The following is a 19,591-nucleotide window of genomic DNA, read 5'->3' on the forward strand; positions in this document are numbered from 1 at the left end:
GGAGGTGCTTGCAGGCAGGAACAGCACACAGAAGGAGACCCCTGCCCCTAGGGCTGCAGTGGCCGCTTCCGGGAGCGGTGTGGGGCCGGGGTAGCTAGGGAATCTGCCTTGGTGGCAGCCACACTGCACTGCCACCAGAGATCACAATCGACCAGTTGGTGACCACTGGTCTAGATGATACTTAGTCCTGCCTCAGTGTAGGGGACTGGACTACATGACATATCGAGGTCCCTTCCAGTCCTACACTTTTATTATTTAACTAAGTGGTCACATCAACAACCCTGACAACTAGATTACTAATCTCTCACTCATATAAAAAGGCTGAATTTCTGAAATTTCACCAAAATAATTTTTTTAAAATGGGTTTTAAAAGTATATCTTTGAATGTTACCAGTGAAGAATCTGGGATTTAACCACTCAGTTAAAAGTAACTCAAAGAGTATTATTCCATCTATAATATATAAAAAGTTTGCAAAGTTTAAAAAAAATCTTAATTGCTGCATTAAAGCTAGACTCTATTATTTTGCTAATGAGACATGCTTTAAATTCAGCTCCTCTCTTGATGAAATAAAAATGTTCACTTTCCTAATTAACCGATTGTTCTCAAACCTCCAACTAATTACCAGAATCACTACCATCCTTAATGGCCTCTCTTCTTGCTCTTCCTTTTCAAAAAAGTTCTGCTGGTTCATTTCCTTCAGCTAGTGAGTTAGTTTAAGGCAGCCTTCGCCAGAGACTGCCAATTTTATCATAACCCCCTGTTTATTTTTCTATGACCACAGCATACTATCTGCTGTCAGATAAGCAAGGACTACTACAGCTGAAAAAATAAGCTTTATTTCCTTCGGGTGCACTCTTATTTTCAATCTACTAAAGCAGCAAGAAATCCCTGCAGAGTCTTCCTACTTTCTTGTTCCCTGCTACAAAACCAAGCAGATATTCTTTTTAGGTTCTATTCTTCCTCACCCAAACCTTTTAATCTCTAAAATGATTGACTGTACTTTAATATCTCATATTTCCAGCAAAGCCAATCTTGGGACAGGTTCTATAAGCCCAAGAGCCCGACAAAATGTATCACAAGGTAGACTGTCTGACTTCTAACTTAAGGCTGCATTTGTCAAACTTCTTTCAGTTCCAGAATTACAAGCTAGCTGGTGCACTCATGAAATAGTGCAGGGCTTTTCGCTATTAATTTTATTTCGTGTGTCTCCAAAGACCTGGCCAAGACAGTGGTCTTTATAGATCTCCCTGCTTTCAGCTCAAGATGCACTTTCTCCTCCCTTTTCCATTTGCAGAGTCTCCAGGACAGTTCTGAAAAGTACATTATCATAATCTCTCTAACATGTAGGATGATATACATACATCCTATTTAAAATGTACATGCTAGGATAAAGAGACTGAAACCAACCATGCCACCCAATAAAGGCCCATTGTTGGACAGAGGTTGTGGAAGCTGAATGTTCAAGATTTCAACACTAAGAGTGCAAAAGCTTTTAATTTCCTTAATTCTGCTGTAAATATGAGGGAAAACAAGTTTAAGAGTACTAAAAAAACAGAGCACTTAAGGATATTCTCTCTCTCTCCCCCTCCAATTACAAATTGCTACCAAGGCATGAAGGACTTTGAGAAGGAGACCTCCATGGGATGGAATTTTGTAAAACTTCAAAGATAATGCGATAATGATAATACTTAGCACTTACAGACTGCATTTTACATCTTCAAAGCATGATAGAATCATTAACTAATTAATCTTCAAAGTGCAGCACAAACATTTAGTAAAAAAATAATTCCAAAAAAAGATTTAACATGATTATTCATTATAGAACAGTTACTTATAATTCTCTTGTTGAGTATTAAATTTGAAAGAGTGCCATAGGCTACATGGGGCACACCCTTCAAAAAAGGATGGTATACTGCATACATACACAGGTAGCAGTTCTTTAAAGAGTGCCTCTAAATAACAGCATCAAGGAGAACCTTGTTTATTGTTTTTCAATGATTCCAGAGTGAACTTGTTAAGTTTACAATTAAAGAAATGTTCTTTCCACCTGCTAGCCCTGCAAATTTAACCTTGGATTTGAAAGTCAAGTTGTGTCCTGACTCATACATTATCATCATCAGGGATAAAGTATTCTGTGACTGCAACCTAACTAACATTCTACTTATGTTGTGAGCCAGAATTAAATCCAGCTCACTCTTGGGTGGCTCTGTTGGCTTTCCAAGGCTAACTAGTAACAAAACCTTATTCAGTAAGGTTGGCAGACACAATTCCCTAAACATAAATGAACAGGCTTGATGACTAAAAAGATGCCAATTTATAGCGTCACTTCTAAAACTATGTCAGGTCTTTGCGTGAAACTCACCCTGTTGCAGTGGGCACACAAAATCTCCCCCTCCCGCAACACACTTAAGCAGAGGCACAAAGTGGCTTTGCAGGGCCCTGAACCTTCTCTACAATCTGCAAAAGGAGGTTACAGTAGCTCTAAATAGGCTGAAAAAAATCTTTGGGGGTAGGGGAGCTGTGCTGGGAAACGTTCACAGGAATCATGCTTACTGAGGGGTATAAGGGTATGAAGGGATCAAGTAACATGCTGCTTTGGGAGTGACATTCACCTCTAGCGGTAAAGGACCTGTTACTGTCAGTTAAAGAGTTCTACTTTTGTTCAAGTGATAGAGATCTATGATTTGCAGATGAAGGCCCCAGGATCCAGATTTGATTCTTTACATGTGTCCTATCCATCTACTAGAGCTGGTCAAAAACTGCAGCAACCGCCCTCCCCGTCAATGGAAAACTTCTTTATAACCAATATAAAAAATGTGAAAAAATTTCATTTAGAACACAATTTTTCATTTTTCAACTAAATATTTTTAATTTCATTGGGGGGGGGGGCACCACATCACACTCACTCTCTCACACTTTTTTCTACCAACCTTCCATTTTCCATGTGCAAAAGTATTTTAATTTCTAACCAAAATGAAGGTGTTTTTTTAAAAAAATGTTTCATAGAAATAATGAAATATGTCATGGAAAACGTCAAATGAAATAAATACATTCAATTCTTTTGAAAATTTTCATGAAATATACTTACCTTTTCTCAACTACTTCTACTGCCTACTAATTGAGTCTATTGTCAGGTTATGGATTTTCTAGAGCAGCAGTTGTGTTACAGTCCTGTGGTTTGCCAGGAACCTGTGGTGTGAATTCCAGTTCCCTCCAACCCCTACAAATACCCACCTCTAATCCTAGTTACTGAGGCTGTGTGGCATGGGCCAAAATTAACATTTAATATTTGAGGTCAAGGGAGAACACAGTAATGTTTAAATTTATATTTTCCACATGGTTTCTACAAACCAGATTATTTAAATTGTGAGATAGCTGTTTAAAAACAAAACACTAAAGGGGCAGTATAACCCGGCTCACAAATAAATTGGTCTGGCTTGGATTTAAAAAACAGTAGACCCAAACCAGAAAGCATTTTGAACTCCTGCCTGTTGAAGATGTGATAGGCTCATGAACCCGTTGTGTAACCAAGTGGCAAGTTTGGGGCCCAATCACAAATATGCTGCTGCATCCAGATACAAACTCTGCTTGCAGGGAGTTCCCCAGAATTCAGAAGGAGCAGGGAAAGAAGGCAGAAAAAAAATATCAGAGATCCAGAAGCAACAACACTTGTTTACACTTAAAAGTTAATACACAGGATGTGAATTTAAAGAGAAAAAGCTATTCCTGAATTACTCTTTACTCTATGTGTGCATTCTCTTGCTGCCAAATAAGAGTGTCTTGGTTTGGCTTACCCCAGTGGCGTCCAACCTTCCTACACAGGAGGGACACACAAACCTAAGCACAATCTTGTGTGGGCCAAACAGATTCTACACATTTTAATAAGATTTAAAGTCACCTGTATTGATTTATATTTTAAGTTAATCTTGTTTAGCATGTAGGTAGGTAGGTTTTTTTCTACGTACAGTATTGTCTATTTATACACTTGTGTAAACTAAAATGATGTAAACGTGACAAAATGCTAATGAATTGGTCCTTAGTATATTGTGTTGAAACAGGCCAAAGGCCTTATGAAATGCTCTGATAGGCCATGTATGGCCTACGGGCTGTAGGCTGGGCACTCCTGGTTTAGTTTAATCCACTTTGAAAGGTATTCTTATTCCAGAATAAGTGTCCCCATACATGGGCTATTTCTGAGTAATTCTATTTGTAGATAAGCCCTTAGTCCTAAATTTATCATTTAAGTAACAGATGCCACAGAACTAGGTCACAGCAGTGGGTGTGGGAAGATCCAAGAGGAGGCAATTCCACAAACTATCAGGAGATAGCAGCTCCTAAACAAGCACCCTAAAATTTCATCCAGGGTTTGAGCTCTCCATCCATACCCTAAACTCCTACCTAAACTTTCCTACTTTCCTTCAGCAGTACTGTGTGGAAGAGGGATTTGGGGGAAGAGCTGTATCAGCTGTCCAGCTAGGGCACCAGCATCACTCTTGGTGAAATGTGTTGGATAAATTCCCATGTGGAGTGAAGTTCTTTATTCATCCTCAGAATGGCAGGCTGAAGTCCTCTATCCATAAAACAGATGAAGCAAACCTAGTGGCAGGGCAAGTTTTCTCACACTGTCCTACCAGATAGTCAACAAGCCTCATTCCAGAAGGAATCTACTCCAGGGATTAAAGTCCATTCAAATCCTTGGCCTCTCTACTGATTCTACCAATGTGGTAGCCAGTGAGCAAGGGACAACTACAGAGGTGGTGATGGTTTTTATGATGCGGATTTTTGTTCCCTGGGAATTACACACAGGTTGATTCATTTCACATAGTCCACCACACAAGCATTTGATAAGGATAAAGTAGAACCAGCAACCTACTGATGACTCCAGGTCTCATTTTCAATTGCTTGAATTTTGTTGTTGTTGCAGTTTCTTTTGTTTTTAAAAATTTCTTTGAGGCAGCAGAAAGTTGGCTGCTGCCATTAGTGACAGTACAAAAGGCCTTATACAGTATATGTCAAACATTTTAACACCACCCAGGGAAGATCTGTGTTCCCATCCAGAAGCAATCCCAATTGTTCTGTTTTCAGAAATAGAAATAGCTGGGGCAGCAAATAAAAATTTCTATGCTAAATCTTCTAATTTCAAAACATGGGAAACAAAAAGCTGACTACTTTGAAATGCTCCAAGCAAATTTGAAAATCTTGAGACAAGCTCTGGAAGACATGTTCTACCAAACTGACAAGAGGCTGGCAGTTCTGCCCAACATGTACATGTTCTCTCTGGTCAAGTCTTTTTCCCACTAATCCTTAAAAATCTAACTTTCAGGTTCCATTAGGCCTGAACCTAGCAACAACCTTTATTTCTATACTGGTTCCAAACACAACCCATCACAGCCCTTTCCCATGCACCTGCCCAAAGTTTCCCCATGGTGTTCTAGTCTCTCCTACTGGCACCCTGTTCCCTGATCAGAACATATGGGCAGAATGAAGAGCTCCCGTTAAAGGAAATGCTTTGGGAGCAGCCTAAGTGGGAATCCAGAATATCATATACACTCCAGGTAAAAATGCTGAAGCACCTCTCCAGTGATACAGTACTCTTGATCCTCTCTCCTCTTGCTTTTAACTGTCCATTACTCCTGCACTGCTTGATTTTAGGATGTACACTCATTAAAGAGTCAGCATTTGTTGGCAAGTAGGGATAAGGTGCTATTTAATTGTTTGATCTTGTAACCTGTGTCAGGGGGGCTATAAGCCTTGGATAGGTGTCAGTTTTTTGTTTGGTCAGAAATCCAAATTAATTAATTAAGACATTTTAAGGCAATTATGGCTCCAAGTTATTTTTTTCATAAGAGCTTCTACAAAATGTAATACCAATAGGCATTCTTCCAGAAGTAAAATAAATGCTTTCACAGGAATTTGACTTAAACAAACATTCCCTCCATTTCAGAGTTTGCAAGTCAAATATCACAGCACTCTGCTATTGTAGGGGAAAGTGAAATGGACTGGAAACTGACTGAAAAAATATATTAAAAAAATGTAATTCTCCATAGTAAAAGCAACCAGAAGAATAGGTGAACAGATGTCAATGAAAAGTGCATTAGATTTTTAAAATTCTTTCAGTTTTAATAATTTACAGTAAGGACATTTGTTGTAAATATGATTTTAAGCTGATACTGCCCCAGATATTTTAACGAACATCAAATTAAAACTTTAATTTAAAATACTAACTAAAACTTTAAAAAAAAATAAAAACATGCCTAGCCGTCAGGGTGGTTAAGCACTGGAATAAATTGCGTAGGCAGGTTGTGGAATCTCCGTCACTGGTGATTTTTAAAAGCAGGTTAGACAAACACCTGTCAGGAATGGTCTAATTAGGGATTCTCAAACTGGGGGTCGGGACCCCTCAGGGGATCATGAGGTTATTACATGGGGGGGGGGGGGTCAAGAGCTGTCAGCCTCCACCCCAAACCCCGCTTGCCTCCAGCATTTATAATGGTGTTAAATATATAAACAAGTGTTTTTAATTTATGAGGGGGGGTCACACGCAGCATCTTGCTATGTGAAAGGGGTCACCAGTACAAAAGTTTGAGAACCACGGGTCTAAATAATACTTAGTCCTGCCATGAGTGCAAGGGACTGGACTAGATGGCCTCTCAAAGTCTCTTCCAGTCCTATGATTCTGTGCTGGCACATCTAGCCTCTCCAGGCCAACATCTGTGTTGAAGGTGAGGATGCTTGAAATAGTGCTGTTTAAACAATTAAGTATGGCCTTCAGACTCCTAGCAAGTTGAAAATCTTGAGTGGGAAAGTTTTAGCTTCCCTACCCCAGTCAATCAAAAGGGGAAGTGGTGAGTGCCCAGAGAAGAGGGAAGGAAAAACAAGCTGAATGTTGCCGCCAATCCTAAATTTCACAGCATTTATGACCACAGAAATGAATCACCTAGAGACCACTTGGAGCTTTAAAGAGGTACACAGCCAGAAGTTCTAGAGTCAAATTTGTACTTCCCTTATCAAATTTGTTACAAGATCTCCAAATTCTAAGTCACTACAGAGGACTGGGATAGGGAGAAAACCCCACTGGTGAGAGGTTGAAAACACCTTCTTCTTCTTATAGAACCCACAAGAATCAAGGTTGTGTGCATTTCCTGCTGGTCTTGCATCAGAAGTTAAATAAAAACCACGCTAAATGGAAGTCTATAGTTAAAATACAGTAGTTTTAAAAGTTACAACCCGAAGCCATCAATGGAGGAAAAAAATAGCGACTTTTAAAAAAAATTAAAACCCATTTATTTCAAATTCTACAGGATATTAAAAAGAAAACCTGTGGCATAGGACCAAAGGCTGAATTCTCTCAGGGTAAGTCAGACACCTTAGATTGTAAGCACATTTCCAGTTTTAAAGTGTATCAAGCAAATGGGTCACCTCTCAAGATAGAAACTCTATGACAAGTCAAGGAAAGGAAATATTTTAAGATGTCCTTGTACTTTTGCATATCATTGCAAAAGCAGCTGCACATTATCTGAACTCAGCTAAGAAGATCAGAGAGGCACCATCAACACCTGACACTACTGATGCCATAGCAGACAGGGTTAGGAAGGAAAGCAACTTTGGGAACAGGCGAGACGAATAGGCACAAAAATCACAACGCATTATACGTGGTGTGCTGGAATAAGTCTTCATGACATTTTTATATTTAAAAAGTACCTAGACTAAGGGCATTACTTTAGGTATCATCTTTCAATCAGGAAATCTCAAATTAGGAGCTGCATGCCAGTTTTAGAGAGAAATAAAAGCATGTTGCTATAGCGCACTATGTTAATCCTCTGTGCCAACAGAATGTTAAACTCTAATGGGAAAAAAAAAAAAGAACAAAGCCAAATAAATATATTTGTATTACTTACCAGAGTTTAAATCACGTCCAGGATTGAAGGCTTTGCTATTAACTGTGGTAGACAATCTATCACAGCTAATAGTTCTAGAAACATTGGTGTTAAAATTCCCATCAAACCTGAAATGACAAACAACAAGATTAGCAAAGCAAAAGCTGACTTTGTAAAAATGTCTAGCCAAGGATTTATAGAAAAATTATCAGTTTGTAAACAGCAACTGGAGTTCAACTTGCATTTTTCATGGCACAGGCAAAGGAATTTTCCTCAGCACAAAGTGGGTGAGTTAAAACTCGCCACTTACAGGGCATATCCGACTCACTAATGCAATGTGCTGCATATTTTCATTTTATCCCCTGTGACACGCAAGCAAACATGACATTAGAGTTGTAAAAGGCTATGTTAATCTGCAGGCCAGTGCTGGTTTGGTCCCTGGCAGAATATTTGAGTTTTGTCCAGTCCAGTTGTAAGAGATCCTAAGTCGGGGTGGCCAACGTGTGGCTCCGGAGCCACCTGCGGCTCTTCAGAAGTGACTATGCGGCTCCTTGTCTAGGCACCGACTCCGGGGCTGGAGCTAGAGGGGCCAACTTTCCAATGTGCTGCGGGGTGCTCACTGCTCAACCCCTGGCTCTGCCATGGGCCCTGCCCCCACTGCACCCCTTCCTGCCCCCTCCCCTGAGCCTGCCGTGCCCTCGCTTCTTCCTCTCCCCCCCCCCCCGAGCCTCCTGCACGCCACGAAACAGCTGATTGGGAGGTGCGGGGAGGGCGGGGGAGGCACTGACTGACGGGGCTGCTGGTGGGTGGGAGATGCTGGGAGCAGGTGGTGGGAGCTGCTGACGTATGACTGTGGCTCTTTGGCAATGTACATTGGTAAATTCTGGCTCCTTCTCGGGCTCAGGCTGGCCACCCGTGCCCTAAGTGGTGAAGATCCAGCTTGGGAGATCACATCATTAGGAATCAGAGTAACAGCCGTGTTAGTCTGTATTCGCAAGTGAGCTGTAGCTCACGAAAGCTTATGCTCAAATAAATTGGTTAGTCTCTAAGGTGCCACAAGTCCTCCTCATCATTAGGAATGTTTTCCAGATATTCAGCCTATGTTTTTCTTCTCTTGGTTTCATTCCATTGCTCTTAATTATACACCCTTTTACTAGCCTGAACATTTCCTCTTCCCTGACTTGCATTCACGGTTTTCAAACACTGTACTTGTACATAGCTACATCTCTCACCATTACATTTTGGTCTTTGGAAGTCTCTATATAAGGCAGTTACAAGCCTACTTTCTGTAGTAAAGAATGGGGACTCCCAGTGTAATTAGAAAGGCTGCCTGCAGTATATTTTATTACATTTTTATTTTATGTTTTCCATATTTACCAGGTGAAATAATTTAGAAATGGTCATTGAACTTCATTTTAGATACAAAAATATAAATCAAACCCATATAAAACTCCGCAATGACTTTAATGAAGTCAAGACATTCTCCATTTTGGTCTCTTTTTTAAAATGTCACATGTCAAGGCTGAATCCCCACTCTGCCACTCTGAGTGCAGAAGTGGGGGCCCGCAAGGATTTTAAAAATGAATGCTTGCAACTCCAGGCTTGTATTACACTCCCAAGGTTACAGCTTTTCTCTGACCTTGGCTTGGTAAACGCTGCCACCACCCAAATGCATTTTTTTGAATTGCTCTTTTAAAATCTGATTTTAAAAGAGCAATTCAAAAATCAAGCACCCAAAATAGCTTTTTGTGGGGTTCAGCTTAAAGGTTACAAGCAAACAAAACCATCTGGGGTTAGCACAGAGGAGTCCACAAGCGAATAAGAAATAAAAGAAATAACCCTAAACGCGTCTTTTTAGACATTCCCTAATTTTACTTACATATCTGAGGCTCCAGAGTAGGTTAAGCAGGTTAGAGGTAAGAATTGATAATCTATAATCATACCTGGTTTAAAGCTGGTTACAGCATTACTGCTCCGTGTCCCTGCAGCCCAGAGAACAACAGACAAAAGGGAAAGTTTCTTTCCCAATTTTAAAAAGTTCTACCTTCCCATTGACTCTTTTGGCCAGGTGCCCACTCCTTTTCTTTTACCTGTGGGCTTGTTAACCCTTTACTGATTAAAAAAAAAAAAAAAGCAGAGAACAGACCAAGAGGGATTTTACAGCTAATTGGCTGGCTGGGTGTCCATCAAAGGGAGCTACTCCCCCCGCCCCCCCAACCCCTTCATGTATCACACCACATAACAATAAATGTGCTTCCTATTTAAAGTACTTAGATAGTAGCAGCATTTATAAGCCTTTATTTTATTAGAATTACAAATCAAAATCTGATCAAAGGGAACCTTGTCATCAGCTTTGATAAAAATAACAGATGTGATGCATCAGTGTACCTTATTTGCTACAGCTTAGGCCCAGATTTTTAAAGATATTTAGGCTTTGCTGCACTCATAACACCTAACTAATTTAGGAGCCTAAATCTCATTTTCAAAAGGCCCTTAGACACTTAGGAGTCTAAACTCCATCAAACGTCGATGGGATTTAGGGCACGTCTACACTACAGGTGTAGTGTAGACACTTCTGACATCAACAGAAGGGATTCTTATGTCAATGTAGGTTATCCATCGCCCCAAGAGGCAGGAGTTAGGTCAGCTGAAGAAATCTTCCATAGATGTAGCCACATCTACACCAGGGATTAGGTCGGTATAACTGTGACACTCAGGAGTGTGAATTTTTCACATCTCCCGAGTGATATAGCTAGGTCAATCTAAATTGTAAGCACAGATCAGGGCTCAGACTCCCAAGTGCCTAAATCCCTTTTGACAAGGAGATTTAGTCCCCTCAGTTAGGTGTTGTGATGCTAAATACCTTAAAAACAACGCTGAACACTTTGGTAGGATTTGACACCCAGTCGTATTACTAAGGAACCTCATCAATTACCCAGTTCCTGTCAAAAATACTCTGCCACTAATCTATCCCTAGGAAATCATAATGCATTCCCCTCCACACCGAGTCTGCATGAGGTGAGGTTCTGAAAGAACCTTGACTTTTTTTTTTTTTTTTTTTTTTAAAAAGAAGTTGGTGGAAAGCAAGTTTAGGAAAGAAATTGGTGAAGGAAAGTTCTTCAAGACTATCAAATTTCCAGTCTTATAGTTTTAGTTAAAAATGCTAATTGTAGAAAATACTTTGGTAACATTAAATCAGTAAAAATACTGGCCAGGCATGTATTTATACAATATCCACCTCACCACACTCTCATTCATTTATTTGGACCCACATTCAGTAAAGGATTTAAACCTCATTGTCTTCAGTAGTGACGGGATTACTCAGATGCTTAAAGTCAAGCACACACACAAGTGCTTTGCTCTATCAGGGACTAAAATAGTTAGAGGTAAAGCTGCTGGTCATCCTTCCACCACCACCACCAAAAAAAAAAAAAAAAAATCATCAACACAGATTTTCTTTTAAAAATAATATTTTTTAACTGACAAGCAAGTGGTCAAAAATTCAAAATTCAGAAAAAATTCTGATCAGCTCTACAAAGAAGCACACACACGAACCTGGGGCTTGATAAGATGAGCAGTTCCGCTTTAGCCACGTTAGAAACTAAAACAGTAAATAAGCTCTTAGGGATAAAGACTGTCTGCACTGTGCTTGTACAACTCTTACCACGGCTGTGGCTCCTAGGCACTATCACAATGCAAATAATAAACAAACTTCCCAGTGAGCTCAGTTAGAGAAACAAGTAAAGAGAAAATAAGAATGAGATATAGAGGAAGCATAATTAGAGGTTGCACACTTTGTTGCTCATGTAGGCGGAGCTGTGTGTTATCCAACATTTGAAGTACATAATGCAAGCCTGGGTGTGGGAGCTGGTCAGAACGGGACAGTGCTGGATGTAGTGGGGGCAGAAAAGGGCCAGCTGTGGGAAGGGGCATGACTGATATATAATTTACAAAGTGTGTTACCTACTGGTAAACTTCTGCCCGTGATATGTGTAGGCAGCAACAGAGGGTGCCAGAGAGCTTTCTCTGCCTGACGTGCCAAATGGACAGGCGGTAGGCCTAATTCTAGTAGAAATCAGAATTTTCCAGTTTTCACCAAAAAACAGTAGGATCTGCCCACTGATACCTAGACCGTTCCCTGGAATTTTGAAATTGATTGGATGTGGTTTTCAAAAATTACTGTGTTACAGACAGACAAGTTGAGAGCAGGGCCTCGTGTGGCTCCAACACCACAGCATTATCTCACATTTTGGGAGTGCTATTCATGGCTCCATCCTCCATATTTGAGGATGAGTTGAGGTTTGCACTTAAAATAGGGATTCAACCACTTTTTAATGTAGCGTGTTTCTGAGTTACAACTCATTTTTTAAAAATCTTGTAAGAAAATGTAGCACTTGCATTAAACATTTATTGATCTTAATGATTAATAATATGGATCTTAATAAAGGAATAGCACAAAGTCTAATTTTACATGTACTTAGAATTCATTGGAATCTCAGGCAATGGGTGCAGTGGAAGAAATAAGATGGCATTTAAACTTAAGTATTCATGATTGTTATTTCTACCATGCCCTGTGGTGACACCATGATGTAAAATGGTTTTAAAAAATATCAAACGAGTCTCTAAAAATCAGTTTAATCTAAACCTTCACCACAAACGCTACAATGCCTTAATCATAATATATGGTTATTGAAGGTATCACTAAAGGGCAGAGGTATGGCTCTTTGGGTGCCTTAACTATGTAATTTCATACCATAACATGTTTGGACTTCTTATAAATTTAACATTAATTTTTATTATAATGCTTGTTTTTGGACAATTAACACCCCCTGGTTTTTCTCCTAAAATAATTTATATGAAATATTAACCTAGTTCCATCTTAATGCAGTATTTTTGTCTGGGAAGATATATAGGGCCTAATTTTTTGCACCCTAAAGATCCCAAAGCACTTTATATACTTATATATAAATTTTATAATGCATACTACACGTTCTCACATGCATCTATACACGGTTATTACATATATGCCAATCAACATTACTTACTCTTTCCCACCCCACATACCCTCACCCATCACGGAAGTACAACCATGTGGTGGGAGATGGAAGCTGTTTAATTTCATACAGCAACACTGCACAACAGTTTAAACAAGAAGCAGAAAATATGGGGGAAGGAGGAGGTATGGACAGAGAGAATGTAATTATCCACACTGAAATGTCACCAGGGTCCTTGCTCTTACGAAAAATACGGTGCGTTCTTCACTTAGCACATATGCTCAATGCTGCTTGTTGCATCTCATCCAAAAAAGCATCATCAGTGGCACTGGGTCAGTGTTGGTGCTTTGATTCAGTACTGGCTTAGTTGGCATTGGCATTACCTATTGCATCACCAATACCACCCTCCTGCAGTGCCTGGGATTTCTTTAGAGATCTGCCTCCGAGTACCTCTGAGACCCAACCTTGCTGAGCTTGTGAGATCACAGCCAAAAGCAGATCTGCTGCAGCAAAAAGGGTGATGATACGATAACTGAACTAAACCAAGAAGTACCACCATCACGTAATGGGGAAAATAAAGAAAAGTGGGCAGAGCTTCAACTAATTAGCACAAGTATTCATAGTCCTAAAAACCCCCAAAAGTCTGCACAGAAATTAAAACTGATCTTAAATTACCATTAAGTTACAGAGACTGAAGACAGGATTTTTAAATATTTTTTTTTAAAACATGGATAGATGGAGCAGATCTATAATTCTAAAATGGAAAGAATACGTTCTGGCACACTGAGCCAGAACACCCCCTCCCCCCGCCCCCAAAAAAAGCATATAGGCAGGGCTGGTAGCATAACATATTAATAAGGTTGTCTGACACCTCCCATTATAAGAGGTTGCAAATAATTTTGCCCAACTTGAACCATTTGGGCTGATACTTTCCAGGCTGGGTGCTTGCTTCAGGCTTAATTTTATTGAAAAAAAATTCTACTAAAACAGTTCAGAGGTTTCCAAGAACAAGGCTAGGGGAAGTTAAAAGATCCCTGGCAACCTTTTCTTTGAAGAGCTCTAGTGCTCCATGCTTTGGAGCTGGGACTGAAATTCAGCAGGGAGGGGGGTCTGTGTGTCAAGAATGTCCCTTTTGCTGTCCCCATGAAAATCTGCCCCAAATTGGTGAAGTCACAAGCCTTTGAAAAACTGTACTTCACACATGCTCAGTAGAGACTATTTAAGATTTTAGCAGCTGTAATCTCCTAACATTCCATTGAGCACACTTGAGCCTCTGACAGTGCCTAGTGCTAACCAGACTATGCATGGTGTCATCTGCAAATTTTATAAGCATATTCTCCGCTCCAATATTCAAGTAATTAATTAAAATATTGAACATTCTATACATATATTGTAAACATTCAAAACATATTCTAATATCAAATAAATATTACTGAGAAGGACTAAGGAAATGTGAACTCTTATGGGAAGGATCCTGGCATTTTAAGATGATAGGAAATAGCCAAGCTGGCCTATTGGTGCTGACAGCAGGATAATTATTTAATAACTAATGTAACATACCTCATGATATTTATTTATTTATTTATTTAAGAGCATCTGGAACCTTCTCAAGCCCCGGTTTTCCTTCCTCCATTGTGATTACCTCTCTCACACATGTGCACACACACTTTCCTAGACTCACTGTACTACTGAAATTGCCAGCTTTAAATTACCTGGTAGAGAAGTAATAAATACCTTGATTTAAAATGTCAAGGCACAGCAGTACTCTTCTTCTTAGTGCACTTAAAAGCTGCCAGACTGAATCCTGGATCTGTCAGTCAGGACAGGACAGGTAGGATATGAAAAAGATTTAAAGAACAGGAACAACTTGTCCAATTTTGACACACCGTCTGGGGAAGGGACTAGTAACAGAAGGTATTACTCTCACTGATCCCTCTCCTCTACCTTCCTTATTCAAATGATTTTCATCTCATCCACAGACCAACACTTGCTCCCTTTCTTACTGCCCTTTGATAGAGAAGCTTCATCCAAAAAGTGTCCTATGCCATGAGAGGTGGGTGTTTCAACAGTAACACTTTATATTTACGTAGCACCTTCACCCTAGCGTGTCAAAATGCTTTCATGCAAAAACTGGCCAACCAAACCAAACAGCATACCAAAGAAGTAGGAGTATTATTAGATTCATTTTCCCAGTGAGTAACAATTAGGCCCAGAAAGATTGTAATATCCCCAAAGATCTCAGCAGCAGAGCTAGAAAGGAACCCAGGAGTCAACCCTGTCCTGTTCCCTCCTCACATTCTGACAACTACACCTCTATTCCTTCTGCACATGCTATTCCTTGTTAGTACATTCAAGCAGTTAAAACAGCAGAGAACATACACAAAACAGATAAATTTATAATATGGAAACTAGCTAATAAAATATGCAGAATAAAAGATTAACAGCAGCCCTGAGACAGAATTATTATCACATTTACTAGTAGTGAATGCTCCAGTAAGGCTTAGACTGGGAACAGTATTTACATTTTTTTTTTTTCAGTTTCTGTTCACTCAAACTGTTTCTGCACATTTTCCAAAAGGGATTTGTTTTGAAAAGTTTAAGCTAAATCAGGTTCAGCCACCTTTGTGGCAGGAGGCAATCCATGTTCCAAATGAAATATCGGCAGTCACACAGCCATAAACTTGTTGGGGTTTTGGGGGTTTTTTTTTTAGTCCTGTGTCAGAAAACAAATGTGAAAAAAAAACAAACAAGCAAACATTTCTGCATTTGTAAGATCGCGTTTATAATCTGTATTTATGCATGGACACAAGAATTTACCATTTGTTTCTTTCTGACTTAACTTAAAGCCACATCAGTTAGGATGTATTGCTAAATTATTTAGCAATGTATCGCTGCATTAAATCAATTTTTAAAGAATTTCCTGGCTTTTGATGGCTTGAAACTTGACGTTAATTCTAGCTTCTGTACTTATTTACTTACAGATCTTGTAACTTCCCTGTATGAAAATGTACATACAACCTGCAAAATCACTTATTTTGGAAGGATATATAAACTCTACAAAAGTGAAACTTGCAGGCAACTGTTGATTGCTGCCACTGCTGGATATAAATAAGGCCTAATTTTTAGCAATATCCTACATTTTTGCTAAAATACTAGCTTGTAGACTAATTGGGCAACACAGATGACGGACAAGACCCCTTCTGAAATCAGGCCCAAAATGGTACAGGTGACAATATTAAAATCATTGTTTATAAAAATCTCCCCCAGAAAAACTATATAGTTGGTGGTAATTAGTGTCTGTATGTACTTAAATAAGATCAAACTGTTGGCTGAAATTCAGTTTTAAGAGAAGTAACATTCACTGCAATTCCCCACTCCCCTTTTCATATATATAAAACCCCTTCCTTCTGGATTCACTTTAATGAACAACTGATCGAAACTGCATCCCGAGGGAGAAAACAGAACTGTGACTCCCACTTTGATCTCTTCCCCATGGAGAAATTCACTCCTGCCTAGCTTGCAAGATGTTCATTTGATTGGCATTTGCTCTGATGTGCAAACTGCTTTGAACTTCAGACATTTAATTCCCATCAGGCTGCAGTCATTTTTATTCTCCTTCAACAGGATTTACAAGCAGGAGATCAGCAAATGCAGAAGATAAAATAAAATTTGCAGGAGCTTTGAATCTTACATCAAAACAGTGTTGAAGTGAGCTCCAATTGGATTTCATTCGGCCTCAGTTCAATGTAAATCAACTTCTGTGCAATTTCAGTTTAGAAAAAATAAGGGAACATTTATAAAAGTGACACATCTGTTGGGGTTTGCCTATTATATTAAGGTCGATTTCTTTTCTCTCACCCTTTGTTTAGATTCCTGTAAAGGTGGTTTTGGTGGGTAAATGCAGCTATATAATACATTCGCTCAAAATTCAGCATTTTCTTTAAAATTCTCAAACTAGCATGTTTTATTGATAGCAAGACATACCTTTCTACTCATATATTTTATTTATATATATATTTACATACTGTAGAAGTCAAATATTTAAATAGTTTCAGAAAGAAACAGTTTTTTGTTTGATTTTTGTTTTTTTAAAGTTAAGTGAAAATGGCCTCACAGGTAAATCTACTGATGGAGGCCCCAATTCAGCAAGGTACGTAAGCCTCTGCCTAACTTTAAGCATATAAGTAGTATCATTGACTTCCAGCAGTGCCTGAAGAGGAGGAGCATGCTTCATATCAAGAAGGTAAATTATCTGAGTCATGTGTTTGGGAGAAATACTGCAAAACAAAGTGCATCTAGTGACACAAGCTGCTGTAGCAAAACCCCCTCTAGCCTGAAGCACAGACACACTTTCTCTCACAAAGGAAAAGTTACATTCCAAGACAGCCAGTTCCTCAATGCCCGTTACTTTGAAAGTCTGTTTTTATACATATAACGCCAAATCTCACACAACAGAAGCCTTCCAGATTCCCTGAACACCCACAGCCATTGTAATAATTGGCATAATTGTGGTCTGGGCAGCTCTAGCAAACAGAGTTTAAATTTCCTTTAGTAAGGTCCAACCCAGTTCTCTTTTGGAAGTGCAGCACTTTAAATACTAACCAGAGCAATACATTTTAAAGGAACTGATGGGATTCCCCTTATCTTCCACTTAACTGCTCATGAGAGGAAGGATAAACAAAGCAAGAGCTGTGATAAAATTGAACAGCATTAGCAAATATTTAACCACCTGTTTAAAAAGGAGAAAAGCCCAGACCACTTCTGAAGGATACTATCACATTCATAAAGTAAATGATCTTCAAAAATAGGTTTGTAGGTTTACTTATTTAAACAGCTACACTAATGGATGTACTGCAAAGTTGTCAAGTAATATGTAATGGAGTAATACTTATCAGTGTATCTTTTCACAAATTGAGACAGATAAAAGCATTCCATAAACTCTTATCAGCAGTGGGGACTAAAGCACAGAAAACAGACTTCAAGCAGCCCCAAAGATGAGTAAACAATACCAGCTAAACGTAGGGAAAAGTTGCGTACTCTTAACATGAAAAAAATACCATTACAGAGTACTTTAAATAAATATTTTTGGAGACTCCTAAAATAATTTCATATAAAAAATAGTATTGAAATGTATTTCTCCCGGGCAGAGGGAGGGGTCTGCACATGTGTTCGCATGCATGCATATGCCACACACACACACACGTAAATAAGTTCCTCGTTGCTCTCAGACATGACCTGCTGTGGCCACTTGCAGAATGCCATCGATACAGCATTGCATGGAGAGGGGTTTTTAAAGCATAGGGGAGGGAGAAGGGAAACCCAGACTGGGTTAGAGAACATTTTGTCTCTATCTCGAAGGAAGTCAGTTCTCTGCCTCTTCTTTTCTTGAGTGAAGGGTAGTTCTTATGAAGATTAAGAAACCGACAGGCCCCTGAAAATGGAGTCCTGTCTTCAGGACAAGCCTGGAACAGGCAGCAGCAGAACTAGCTCCGTCATGTTACCCCCACACATACACTTGGGTAAGAGGTTGTGATCTCTTCTTTCTGAGATAACTCTTGCTGCAGTTATCCATGGCTTTGTGATCCCCAGACTGCACTACCGCAATGTGCTCTATGGCCCCAAGGTACTTAGTTCTACACTGCAAAAAAAGACCTGCAGCTGCGAGTCTCCGAGCCCAGGTCAACTGGCTCGGGCTCGCACAACAGGGCTGAAAATAGCAGTACAGACATTTGGGCTCAGGTTCCGAGACCCATAGCCCAACTCTGGGTTTCAGAGGCTGGGCTCGTACGTCTACAGTGATCTTTATAGCACCACAGCGCAGTGGTTCTCAAACTTTTGTATTGGTGACCCCTTTCACACAAGCCTCCGAGTGTGACCCCCTCCCCCCATATAAATTAAAAATACTTTATTATAAATGCTGGAGGCAAAGCACAGTTTGGGGTGCAGGCTGACAGCTTGTGATCTCTATGTAATAACCTCGCAACCCCCCGAGGGGTCACGACCCCCAGTTTGAGAACCTCTGCCATAGCGTGGGCCTGAATCAGCTGATCAAAGCTCTGAGACTGATTGCCACGTTTCTGGTTTTTTTGCAGTGTAGACATATCCTAAGTGTCAGTGGGACTACTCACAGGCGTAAATACTTTGTTGAAATGGGGCCTATAAAGAAGCTACCTTTGAAGACCACTCAGAAGAAGCTAGTGCAAAACATGGCTATTGTCTTTGGACCCAATCATGCAAGAAGCCGTACATCTCCCAGGGGACCTGAAATATAGCTAGGTAATACATCTTTAGTCCTTTAAATCAATGGAAGCTAAAGCCCAGGGAGGAGGCATCAGGTCCTGAACTCCAGCCTGATTCGCAACTTCAAAGTGCTGTCTACACAGCTATTTTAGACCTGAGCTGGGTGGCTTGTTCCCAATCACTCCAAAATGCTGTATAGACCATCACCCTAAATGGTTTGTGCTAATCAAAACTCTCCTCCCTAAGCAAAGACAGAGTACAGGGCACCTGTGCAAGCTCAGGCTGAAGTAGCATCCATGGCCTTCTGGGCAGCCCCTGCAGTGCTGGGCTACTGGATCCATGTAACTGTCGGTTAACTAGCCACAAACCCTCATTCTCAGGCTATTGTGAAACTGCGCTTCATGGCGTAAAGCGGATGCAGAGACAACCCTGTATTACCTCTCCCATGTGCCATAACGTGGGCTGCTTCTGCTGCATCT

The 19,591-nt window shown here is 39.9% G+C and overlaps 1 protein-coding gene across 1 annotated transcript in view; it reads right to left on the reverse strand.

Moving 5' to 3' along the window:
- The window catches only part of CACHD1 (cache domain containing 1), a 182,128-nt gene that overhangs the window by 63,446 nt on the left and 99,091 nt on the right, over positions 1-19,591 (reverse strand). The window contains exon 4 of the mRNA XM_084636325.1: positions 7,900-8,006. Within this exon, the coding sequence (XP_084492451.1) occupies positions 7,900-8,006 (107 nt within the window). The remainder of the gene's footprint in view (positions 1-7,899; positions 8,007-19,591) is intronic.

Source organism: Lepidochelys olivacea (genome assembly GCF_965140295.1).
Source record: "Lepidochelys olivacea isolate rLepOli2 genome assembly, chromosome: 8".
Classification (NCBI taxonomy): Eukaryota; Metazoa; Chordata; order Testudines; family Cheloniidae; genus Lepidochelys; species Lepidochelys olivacea.